Source organism: Mesoplodon bidens (assembly GCF_964165515.1).
Source record: "Mesoplodon bidens genome assembly, chromosome: 13".
NCBI lineage: Eukaryota > Metazoa > Chordata > Mammalia > Artiodactyla > Ziphiidae > Mesoplodon > Mesoplodon bidens.
The window spans coordinates 23,064,346-23,076,835 of NC_138169.1; the positions used below are offsets into that span (position 1 = coordinate 23,064,346).

A 12,490-nucleotide genomic window follows, 5' to 3' on the forward strand; every position below is an offset into this window, starting at 1 on the left:
AGGCACCTGAGACCCAGGACCACCAGAGTCTTTTCAGACACAGGTCCAAGCCCCCACTTTCCTTTTTTTATTGAAATGACACTTTTCTGAGTGTCTGTAGGATGCGGGGCACTGTGCCAGGAGCTTTCCATAATCAACTTGTGTAAACCTCACCCCAGGAAGGCATCATTGTCGCCACTTTAAAGAGGAGGCTGAGGGTCAGAGAGGGGACATGCCCTGCCTGGGGCCCCGCAACCAAGAAGGGGCAGCGCTGGGCCTCGACCCAGGGTTTTTGCCTGTTACACACTCACTCCACCCTTGCTCTGAGCTCAGCCTTCCCAGGTGTGAATGGGGTGACACTTGTCCTAACACGCAGGATCATGGTGAGGACCGGAGAGGCGAGCTTGTATCGTGCTCGGCGGCTGCCCGGCACTGTTAGGAATAACGTTGGGGTATCAATGAGGAGGCCAGGGAGCTGGACGGTGGCTCTGGAAGAAGGGTCAGAGCGTGGCACCTAAGGCCATCCCAGTCTGGACTGTAATGTGTCGGTCCCCAAAGCTTCAAGCCGAGGCCAGCCCTGCCCATGTGGGATGCAGTCGTTTTGGATGAGGAGTCAGATCCCTGGTCCTGCTCTGAGAGAAACAGTCCCCTTGGAGGCTCTGGAGCCAAAGGACACCCACAGGGCATGGCTCACCTTGGACAGGCTGCGACTCTTTAGCTCCTTCCCTGTGATGGGCTGTCTCATGGGTTGGGGTCATCAGGTATCTGTCCCCTCCCTCCATCCTGTCCCCAGGGGCAGAGGGGCTCCAAGGGGAACCTGGGAGCCCTGGCCCAGCCTGCTTCCTCCCTGCAGGTTGTCTCAACTGCAGCAAAGTGTCGGAGCTGACGGACAGGCTAAAGGTTCTAGAGGCCAAGGTGGGTGAACAGCTTCCGGGCCAGACAGGCATCACCCTCCCATCCAGCTTTCTCAGCCTCCCTTCCAGCGCCCACCCCGGGAAGCCTGCGCACAGTCAGGCAGCCTGGCCTGCTCTCCTTCCAGGAGATCCGTGAGGTTCTCCTATCCCCATCCCACCCAGAGACTCCTAGACACCCCCCCAGAGCTCGTGGCTGGGTCCCCTCATTGCCCCATCACCTTCATCCTTTATCCCACCCACCCATAATGCCATCCATCTTCCCAGTTTCAGAAAGCAAAAACATCTATTGCATGTCTCAAATTATCTCAAGATAAAAAGTTTTTAACCATTAAAAAGTAAGACATTCTAAATTTAGAAACATGAAAAACTCAGCACCATGAAAAACCTACCAGAAAACCATTGGCCTCTGTCACCTGTGCCCCCAGAGAGAGCGATTGCCAACATTTAAGCATCCTTTCTTCCAGATTTTCTAAACACACATAGATGCATTTACATTAATCTGCATATCCATTCCCTCCTCCGGGAATTTATCTTAGGAAGATTAGTTGCAAAGATGTTCATCCAAGTGTTAATTAAGAGGAAAATTTGAAAACCAAACAACAGAAGGGGTGGTTGTGTAATGAGCAAGTGTGGCTCAGTGGAATACTGGACAGCCATTAACAACGCCTCCATTTTCCAACACAAAGAGATGCCCCTGATCTATCAAGTGGAAAAACCAAGCTTCTAAACAGCATGGGTTAAAACCCCCGTTATGAGGTGTGAGCACCCCAGGAACCCCACCCTGCTCCCCAAGCTCCCTCCCAGGGGAAGCCGGCATGAGGGGCCGCTCAGCTCAGATCTGGGGGCTGGGTCTCAGGTCCGGGTCAGCTTCTCTCTGGGCAGGTCTACACGGCCCCCCACTTCCTGGTCTGGGGACGTTCTGGCCTCTCTTAATCCTCAGTAAGTGGCTCAGGGGACACCGCTGACCCTTCAGGCTCTCCCCTCCACTGGGTCCAAAAGTGGTTTTGTACACACCTCGGCACCTCTGTTTCATGCCAGACCCTCCCAAATTTCCCTTCAGATTTAGTAACAATCCTTGTAGCCTGTGGTGCTTTAACAGACCAAGAGAAGTTTAATATTATGTATGTATATAAATGTATATAAATATACTTATTATCATGCAGGTAAGCATAGGAAAAAACCACACGGCCCAGCAAACACGAGGACAGTCTCAGAACTCAAAGTGGGTGACTGTGATGGTGTGTGGTGACTTTTCTACAATGAATGTGATGAATTGTGCATTTTGAAAACCATAGTCACTTCTGATGAAGTTCTGGGCCCCTGTGAGTCCGGGTCTCCACTCCAGGCTGGGCTCCGCCAGCCACGTGGCCTCCTGCCCCCCAACACCAGGGCCCTGAGCTGGCCTGACCCTGGCAAGACCCTGGTACCCACCCCATCCCTATTGTCCTCTTCCTCCATAGGTGGCGGTGCTGACTGTCACCGAGCAGGCAGTGCCCCCGACCCCAGCTGCCCCCGAGGACCCCGCCCCGCTCTGGGGTTCCCCAGCTGCCCAGGGCAGCCCCGGGGATGGAGGCCTCCAAGGTGAGTGGGTCAGTGGGGAACACGCTCCCGTGTGGCAATGAGTTGGATCCAGCCCCCTCCCTGCTGCTGACTCCCAGCTTGACCCCCTTGTGGGCCTCAGTCTTCCTAGTTTTCCCTTGGGCCTGAGGGGATGGTCTCCAGGGGCCCCTGAGCACTGGAGTCCTGGGAGGCCCAGCAGCTGGTGGAGCAGGGGTAGGAACTCTAGATACCACTGACCCCTGCCTACCCCTCCACCCCAGGGCTACCAGGAACCAGAGAAAACATGAGGGCCCCTCTGCTCCCCCGAGATGGTAGGTGCTAGCGGGGCGGGCAGGGCCGGGGGCAGGCCAAGCGCAAGGCCGGAGCTGCGGAGCTGATGAACTTTCTCCCCCAGATCGAGTTGGTGCCCGGGGGCTTCCTGGGCCCTCTGGCCCCAAGGGAGACCCTGGCAGCCGGGGCCCAATGGGGATGAGAGGCCCGCCAGGTGAGTGCCCACAACACCGGCCCTTCCAGCTCCCCTGGCCAGCCCCGCTCAGGTGAGCCCAGGCTGGGGCCTTCCTTACCAGACCCTGCCCTCCGGAAGCTCCCAGACCATGAAGGCTAGTGGGCGTGGGCCTAGGCAGGGGAGAAATAGCAGTGCCCCCCCCATGTGACCAGGGTTCTTATGGGGGACATTGCAGCTAAGGGAGCCCTAAGGAAGGAAGCCCAGACCCAGCCTGGATGGAGTGGGGGACGGGGAGGGCTTCCCAGTGGGAGCTACACCTTAGGTGAGGCCTCAGAATGACCAGAAGTGCACACCGGGCAGCGCCAAGGGAGGACTGATAGAGGGAGCAGCTCATGCAAAAGCCTAGAAGAGAGAGGAGAGAACATTCTGGAAATCAGCGTCTGCTAGGCACCTGTTGTGTACCAAGTGTCCACTGTCCTGAAGCCCCAGGGGAGGGCTGTGTTCATCCCCCTCACAGACAGCCAGGGGGGGAGTCTGGCCTGTGTGGCCTCTGGAGCCGTCTCGTACCTGCTGCCCTGGTTGCCTCATCCCTCCCTCTTGCAGCCACCCTGGGCCTCCCTGCCTCTTGCACACCCACCAAACCCCCTGGTTCCATTGCAGGTCCGCAGGGCCCCCCAGGGAGCCCTGGCCAGGCTGGAGCTGTGGGCAACCCTGGAGAGAGGGGACCTCCAGGCCCCCCAGGGCCTCCTGGCCCCCCAGCCCCACTTGGACCACCCTACGCCCGGATCTCCCAGCATGGTGAGTCCCTTGGGGTCACAGCAGGTCCAGGTGGTGGTGGGGTGAGGCTGGCATGACCATCTGCCAGGCACCTTCTGTATACCAGGCTTGCCCTTGGGCCATAAGTCACCTGATCCTGCAATGGGCGCTGTTGTCACTGATGAGGAAAACTGAGGGCCAGAGAGGGGAGATCACACAGCCAGGGCACAGGGGGGCCGGCTTCAGATCCACGAGCCCTCCAGAGCCTGTGCTGGGAACCACCAGCGTCAGGCCCTCCCACCAAGCCTTGGAGCTGGCCGGGATCCAGCCCTCAGAGCACTGGGAAGCTCAAGGCCTAGCAGCAGGACGTGAGCCCTGAACTCCCAAGGCCATAGCCCTGCCTCTGTGATCAGAGAGGCCCTACCCCCTCCGCCCAGCTGGGCCCTGACGCGCATCCTTCACCTTCTCCGAAGCCTGACTTGCACACGCACTGCCAGGGGTCAGCGCTTGGAGTGCCAGGTTCAACCCCATCTGCATCATACCTTTGGTGCGTGACCAGGCACCATTCATTCATTCTCCCTCTCCAAGGGACTTCCCTGGCGGTTCAGTGGTTAACACTCTGCCCTTCCAGTGCAGGCGGCACGGGTTTGATCCCTGCTCAGGGAACCAGGATCCCACGTGTGGCGGGGCATTGCCAAAAAACAACAACAACAAAACATTCTCCGTCTCGGAGCCTCAGTTTCCTTATCTGTATGACACCATGCACAGAAGCTTGGCACAAAGTAAGGTCAAAAATGGTAACTTTTATTATTATTCCCATTAGGTATGTGACAGTACAGGCTCAGCAGGGTAGACACTTGCTGGATGTCACTAGCTAGACTCTGGCAGTGTCTCCCTGCTTCCTGGTCCTGCATGGCCAACAGTCTCCTGACTCCCCACCCTTGGAGTGGGTGCCTGGTGGCCCCAGCCATGCTACAGGCTGTCCCACAGGGCAGTCAAAGCTGGCTTGGCAGAAGAGACAGGTTAAAACTGACTGCCCGGGCTTCCCTGGTGGCGCAGTGGTTGAGAGTCCGCTTGCCGATGCAGGGGACACGGGTTCGTGCCCCAGTCCGGGAAGATCCCACATGCCACGGAGCGGCTAGGCCCGTGAGACACGGCCACTGAGCCTGCGCGTCCGGAGCCTGTGCTCCGCAACGGGAGAGGCCACAACAGTGAGAGGCCCGTGTGCCGCAAAAAAAAAAAAACTGACTGCCTCACTCTGCCCCGCCCAGCCCAGCCCTGCTCACTCATCTTTCCTCCCCCAGGGGACCCATTTCTGTCCAACACCTTCACTGAGACCAGCAGCTACTGGCCCCAGGGACCGACTGGGCCCCCAGGCCCCCCAGGACCCATGGGTAAGTTGAGTCCAGGTCTAGGGTAAGGGGCAGGGTTGAGGGATGGCAGAGAGACTAGGGCTGGCTATCAGGAGGGAGCTGATGGTGGACTTCCTGGCATTGTACTGTTTCGGACCTGAGGGCATCATGTCTTATTCCAGGTCCTCCTGGACCTCCTGGTCCCATGGGCATCCCTGGGAGTCCTGGACATATAGTGAGTATTTCTCCAAGTACTCCCACTCTTCTGTCCGTCCACCCACCGCCCCCCGCACCCAACCCATCCATCCACTCACCTATCCACCCACCCACCCACTCATCCGCTCATCCATCCTTTCATTCATTCATTCATTCAAGCATTTATGGAGCACTTAATGTGCAAAATACTTTCCATAAATCTTCTTATTCAGTCCATGTAACAAGAAGCAAGCATTGTTATCACCTAAGGCCAAGAAAGGTGGAGATTCTTGCCCTAGGTCTGTGGCCAGCACATGGCAGCTTCCAGATCAATGCAGGGACTGTCTGACTCCAGGGCCATCGCTCTGAACACTGAGCTGTATGCACTTCCTGTTGTGTGCTAGGCGTTGGGTGTGGGGTGAAGGGCCCAGAGGCCCAGGGCAAGCTGGGGTGCCCTTCCCTACCCCTCTGCCCCCTAAGTCCCTGCCCCCTCTACCCTGCCCCAGCACAAGGCTGAGGCCCTTTCTTGTTGCTCAGGGACCCCCAGGCCCCACTGGACCCAAAGGAATCTCCGGCCACCCAGGAGAGAAGGGCGAGAGAGTGAGTATTGAGGTGGCCCTGGGTGGAGGATTCTGGGGAGTCCTGGGCACCCTGGGTCAGACCCTCTGACAGCATACTCTATTCTTCTCCTCCCTCCTACAGGGACTGCGTGGGGAGCCCGGCCCCCAGGGCTCCATGGGGCAGCAGGTAAGTGATGCTGCCCACCCTGCAGCACCCCCTCCAGGATCCCACAGGCCCAGACCCCTGCTATGGCTCCATCTCCTATGGCCAGAGCCCCTGTCCCTCCCTGTCTGGTCCAGAGCAAGCTCCATCTCCTTTCTCACCCCCTGTCTCAGGGTCCCATCAGCCTCTTAGGATCAGGCTGCCTCCATCTCCCTCTCTCTGGCTCTGTGTCTCTGTACCTGTTTCTCTTTCTCTATCTTCACTCTGTGTCTCCATCTCTCTGACTCTTTGTATTTCTCTCTTTCTCCTTCTCTCCAGCTATGACTGTAGATTTGTCTATTTCTCACTCTAGTTTGGTCAGTTTTTGCTTCATGTATTTTGAAGCTTTGTTATTAGGTGCATACACATTCAAGATTTTAATGTCTTCTTGGTCCTTTTATCTTTATGAAATGAATATCTTTCTCTCTGGTAATACTTCTTGTCTTGAATTCTATTTTGTTTGATATTAAAATAGCCACACCAGCTTTCTTATGCTTGGTGTTTGCATGATATATCTTTTCCAATCCTTTTACTTTCAACTTGTTTGTCTTTCTATTAAAAGTGTGTCTTGGGCTTCCCTGGTGGTGCAGTGGTTAAGAATCCGCCTGCCAACGCAGGGGACATGGGCTCGAGCCCTGGTCAGGGAACTGGGATCCTGCATTCTGTGTGGTGCGGCCAAAAAAAGAAAAAAGACATACTTGAGTCTTGCTTTTTTTTTTAAACAGCCTAACTATTGAGTTCATTTACTTTTTTTTTTTTTTTTTGGCCACACTGCCCACCTTGCAGGATCTTAGCTCCCCAACAAGTGATTGAACCCGCGCCCTCGGCAGTGAAAGCACAGAGTCCTAACCACTGGACCACCAGGGAATTCCCCATTTACATTTATTTATTTATTTGGTTGCGCTGGGTCTTAGTTGCAGTAGGCAGGCTCCTTAGTTGCAGCTCTCAGGCTCCTTAGTTGCAGTTCGTGGTCTCCTTAGTTGTAGCATGTGAACCCTTAGTTGCAGCATGCATGTGGGATCTAGTTCCCTGAGCAAGGATCGAACTCGGGCCCCCTGCATTGGGAGCATGGAGTCTTAACCACTGTGCCACCAGGGAAGTCCCTCCATTTACATTTAGTGATATATATATATATATTTTTTTTCTTTTATTTGCTGTACGCGGGCCTCTCAGTGTTGTGGCCTCTCCCGTTGCGGAGCACAGGCTCCAGACGCGCAGGCTCAGTGGCCATGGCTCACCGGCCCAGCCGCTCCGCGGCATGTGGGATCTTCCCAGACCGGGGCATGAACCCGTGTCCCCTGCATCGGCAGGCAGACTCTCAACCACTGCACCACCAGGGAAGCCCTAGTGATGTATATTATTATTGATATGGTTCTGTTTAAGTCAACTATCTGGCTATTTGTGTTCTGTTTACCCCAATCTCTCCTTTATTTCTTTTTTTCCCCTTCTTTTCCTGCCTTCTTTTTTTTAATTTTAGATTTAAAAAAAAATTTTATTGGAGTATAGTTGATTTACAATGTTGTGTTTCAGGTGTACAGCAAAGTGAATCAGTTATACATATACAAACACCTGCTCTTTTTAAGATTCTTTTCCCATATAGGTCATTACGGAGTATTGAGTAGAGTTCCCTGTGCTATATAGTAGGTCCTTATTAGTTATCTGTTTTATATACAGTAGTGTGTATATGTCAATCCCAATCTCCCAATTTATCCCTCCTCCCCCCTTTCCTCCCTGTTAACCACAAGTTTGTTTTCTACATCTGTGACTCTATTTCTGCTTTGTAAATTAAGTTCATTTGTACCTTTTTTTTTAGATCCCCTGCCTTCTTTTGGATTGAGAATTGTTCTGTCTTGTCTCTACTAATGACTTTTTCACTATACCTCTTTGTGTTATTTTTTTCATGGTTGCTCTAAGGATAACAATATGCATCCTTTTACTTGAATTCATATTATACCTCTTCATGTATACATAAGAACGTTACAACTGTATAATCCACTCCCTTCTGTCCTTGTGCTATTGCCATCATATATTTTACTTCTGTATTTGTTATAAATCCTCAATACATTGTTATTGCTCTAAACAGTTGACTTTTAAAGAAGTTTAAAAAACAAAGAAAAATAGTCTTTTCCATCTCATGATGTATTTATCATTTCTGTACTCTTTATACCTTCCTGTAGATCCAGATTTTCATATAGTATCATCTCTCTTGAGCCTAAAGAACATCCTTTAGCCTTTTTTATAGTGTGGGTCTGCTGGCAACAAATCCTCACTGCTTTTGTTATCTAAAACTGTATTTAACCTTAATTTTTTTTTTTTTTTTTTTTTTGCGGTACACGGGCCTCCCACTGTTGTGGCCTCTCGCGTTGCGGAGCACAGGCTCTGGACGTGCAGGCTCAGCGGCCATGGCTCACGGGCCCAGCCGCTCCGCGGCATGTGGGATCTTCCCGGACCGGAGCACGAACCCATGTCCCCTGCATCGGCAGGCAGACTCTCAACCACTGTGCCACCAGGGAAGCCCTAACCTTAATTTTTGAAAGATATTTTCACTGGATATAAAATGATAGGTTGGCAGTTTTATCCCCCTTTATTACTTTAAAGATGTTGTTCCGTGGTCCTCTGGCTTACGTAGACAATTACAATTTCTCATGAGAAACTGGCTATCATTCTTATTGTTTTTCCCCTGTACATAATATGCCTTTTTTTCCTTTGGCATTTAAGACTTTCTCTTTACCCTTGGTTTTCGTCAGATTGATCATGATGTGGATGGCTGTGATTTTCTTTTTGTTTATCCTGCTTTGGGTTGGCTGAGATTCCCGGATCTGTAAGGTTGCTGGGTTGTGTTTTTCGTTGGTTGTTTTGTTTAATGAATAAAATTCTTTTTTACAGCATTTTTTGAGTTCACAGCAAAATTGAGTAGAAAGTACAGAGAATTCTTATATACTCCCTGTCCCCACACGTGGATAGCCTACCCCACCATTGACATCTCACATCTCAGTGGTGCATTTGATGCAGTTGATGAACCCACATTGTCATGTCATTATCCCCCAAAGTCCATAGTTTACATTAGGATTCATTCTTGGTGTTGTACATTCTATGGGTATTAATAGATGTATAATGACATGTATACACCGTTGTAGTATCATATAGAATATTTCACTGCCCTAAAAATCCTCTGTGCTCTGCTTATTCATCCCTCTCTCCCTTCTAACCCCTGATCTTTTAACTGTCTGCACATTTTTGCTTTTTCCAGAATGTCATATAGCTGGAATAATACAGTATGTAGCCTTTTCAGATTGGCTTTTTTCACTTAGTAATACACATTTAAGGTTCCAGCGTGTCTCTTCATGGCTTGATAGCCCTTTTTAATTTTTTTTGAATAATATTCCATTGTATGTACCGCAGTTCATTTATCCATTCACCTACTGAAGGACATCTTGGTTGCTTCCAAGTTTTGGCAATAGTGAACAAAGCTGCTATAAACATCCAAGTGTAGGTCTTTGTGTGGACATAACTTTTCAATTAATTTGGTTAAATACCAATGAGTGCAATTGCTGGATCATATGGTAAGAGTATGTTTAGTTTTATAAACTTTTTTGTAAGTTTTTATAAGAGACTATGGTCACCATACTATATCTTAGATCCTTAGATTAGAACTTAGTCATCTGGGAGTTCCCTGGCAGTCTAGTGTATAGGACTTGGCGCTTTCACTGCCATGGGTTCAGTTGCTGGTCAGGGAACTAAGATCCCTCAAGCTGCACGATGAAGCCAAAAGAAAAAAAAAAGAACTTAGTCATCTTATAACTGAAAGTTTGTACCCTTTTACCTGCACGATGATAACCTTTCTCATTCCTTCCCTCCCCACAACCCAGTCCCTGGCAACCACCATTCTACTGTTTCTCTCTGAGTTCAACTTTTCTTTTCTTTTTTTTTTCGCATTCCACATATAAGTGATACCACACAGTAGTTGTCTTTCTCTGTCTGGCTTATTTCACTTAGCATAATGCCCTCCAGATTCATCCATGTGGTCACAAATGGCAGGATTTCCTTCTTTTTTAAGGCTGAATAATATTCCTCTGTGTGTGTGTGTGTGTGTGTGTGTGTGTGTGTGTGTGTGTGTGTGTGTGTATAACCCACATAGTATTTATCTGTTCATCTCTCAATGGACACAGGTTCTTTCCATATCTTGGCTATCATGAATAATGCTGCAATGAACATACCTCTTCAAGACAGTGATTTCCTTTCCTTTGGATAGATAACCAGAAGTGAGATTGCTGGATCATACAGTAGTTCTATGTTTAATTTCTTGAGGAATCTCCATACTGTTTTCCATAATGGCTGTACCAGTTTACATCTCCACCAGCAGTATACAAGTGTTCCCCTTTGTCCACATTCTCACCAGCATTTGTTATCTCTCATCTTTTTTTTTTTTTTTTTTTTTTTTTTTTTTGCGGTACGCGGGCCTCTCACTGCTGTGGCCTCTCCTGTTGCAGAGCATAGGCTCCAGATGCGCAGGCTCAGCGGCCATGGCTCACGGGCCCAGCCGCTCCGCGGCATGTGGGATCTTCCTGGACCGGGGCACGAACCCGTGTCCCCTGCATCGGCAGGCGGACTCTCAACCACTGCGCCACCAGGGAAGCCCTCTCTCATCGTTTTGATAACAGACATCCTAACAGGTGTGAAGTGATAGCTCAAGTTGTGGTTTTGATTTGCATAGTCCCTGATGACTAGTGATGTTGAGCATCTTTTCACATACCTATTGGCCATTTGTATGTCTTCTTTGCAAAAATGTCTATTCACGTCCTTAACCCATTTTTTAATTGGCTTATTTGGGGGTTTTGCTATTGAGTTGTATAAGTTCCTTATATATTTTGGATATTAACTCCTTATTGGACATGTGGCTTGCAAATATCTTCTACGATTTCATAGGTCGCCTTTTCATTTTGTTGATGGTTTCCTTTCCTGTGCAAAAGCTTTTAAAATTGGGTTGTTTGTTTTCTTCTTGTTGAAGTTTAAGAGTTCTTTGTATATTTTGCATATACAGAATACACCTTTGTACACCTTTATCAGATGGATCTTTTGCAGATATTTTCTCCGAGTCTATAACTTGTCTTCTAATTCTCTTGACATTCACTTTTGCAGAGCAGAAGTTTGTAACTTTAATGAAGTCCAGCTTACCAATGATTTCTTTCATGGATTGTGCTTCTGGCGTTGTATATAAAAAGCCATCATCAGGGACTTCCCTGGCAGTCCAGTGGTTAAGACTTCGCCTTCCAATGAAGGAGGTGCAGGTTCAATCCCTGGTCGGGGAGCTAAGATCCCACATACCTCATGGCCAAAAAACAAAAAAAACCATAAAACAGAAGCAATATTGTAACAAATTCAATAAAGACTTTAAAAAATAATAATAAAAAAATAAAAATAGAATAAAAAGTCATCATCAAACCCAAGGTCATCAAGGTTTTCTCCTATGTTATCTTCTAGGAATTTTATAGTTTTGCATTTTACATTTAGGTCTGTGATATATTTTGAGTTAATTTTTGTGAAGAGTATGAGGTCTGTGTCTAGATTCATGTTTTTGCATTTAGATGTCCAGTTGTTCCAGCATCATTTGTGGAAAAGACTACCTTTGCTCCATTGTATTGCCTTTGCTCCTTTGTCAAAGATCAGTCAACTATATTTATGTGGGTCTATTTCTGGGCTCTCTATTCTGTTCCATTAATCTATTTGACTATTCTTTAGCCAATACCACACTGTCTTGACTAGTGTAGATTTATACTAAGTTTCCCTCTAAGCACTGCTTTCACTATCTCCCACAAATTTTGCTAAGTTGCATTTTTATTTTCATGTAGTTCAAAGTATTTTAAAATTTCTCTTGAGATTTGTTCTTTGGCCCACCTGTTATTTAGAAGCCTTTTGTTTAATCTCCAAGTATTGGGGGAGTTTCCAGTTATCTTTTTTTGTGAGGGGGGCTGTGCCTCGCAGCTTGTGGGATCTTAATTCCCCAACCCGGGATCGAACCCATGCCCCCTGCAATGGAAGCTTGGAGTCCTAACCACTGGACCGCCGGGGAGTTCCCTCCAGTTATCATTTTGTTAGGAATTTCTAGTTTAATTCCATTGTGGTCTAAGAGCATACATTGTATGATTTTTATTCTTTTTAATTTGTTGAGTTATATTTTATGGGCCAGAATGTGGTCTATCTTGGTGAATGTTCCATGTGAGCTTGAGAAGAATGTGTAATCTGCTGTTGTTGGATGAAGTGGTCTATAGATGTCAATTTTATCTGGTTGATTAATGGCATTGGCGGATTCATCTATTTCTCTTTGCAGTTCTATCGGTTTTGGCCTCACATATTTTGATGCTCTGTTGTAAAGTGCATACACATTAAGGATTGTTATGCCTTCATGGAGTGCTGACCCCTCTATATCCGTGATAACCTTCCTTGCTCTGAAGTGTGCTCTGTCTGAAATTAACATAGCTACTCCCACTTTTGTTAAAAAATTAATTTATTTTATTTATGGCTGCATT

The 12,490-nt window shown here is 48.7% G+C and overlaps 1 protein-coding gene across 2 annotated transcripts in view; it reads left to right on the top strand.

Moving 5' to 3' along the window:
* Positions 1-12,490, top strand: part of EMID1 (EMI domain containing 1) — a 40,984-nt gene that overhangs the window by 16,474 nt on the left and 12,020 nt on the right. For both annotated transcript variants that reach the window (XM_081252192.1, XM_081252193.1), the window contains exons 5-13: positions 833-894; positions 2,354-2,474; positions 2,714-2,764; positions 2,848-2,937; positions 3,559-3,696; positions 4,959-5,048; positions 5,189-5,241; positions 5,739-5,801; positions 5,904-5,948. In XM_081252192.1, the coding sequence (XP_081108318.1) occupies positions 833-894; positions 2,354-2,474; positions 2,714-2,764; positions 2,848-2,937; positions 3,559-3,696; positions 4,959-5,048; positions 5,189-5,241; positions 5,739-5,801; positions 5,904-5,948 (713 nt within the window). The remainder of the gene's footprint in view (positions 1-832; positions 895-2,353; positions 2,475-2,713; positions 2,765-2,847; positions 2,938-3,558; positions 3,697-4,958; positions 5,049-5,188; positions 5,242-5,738; positions 5,802-5,903; positions 5,949-12,490) is intronic.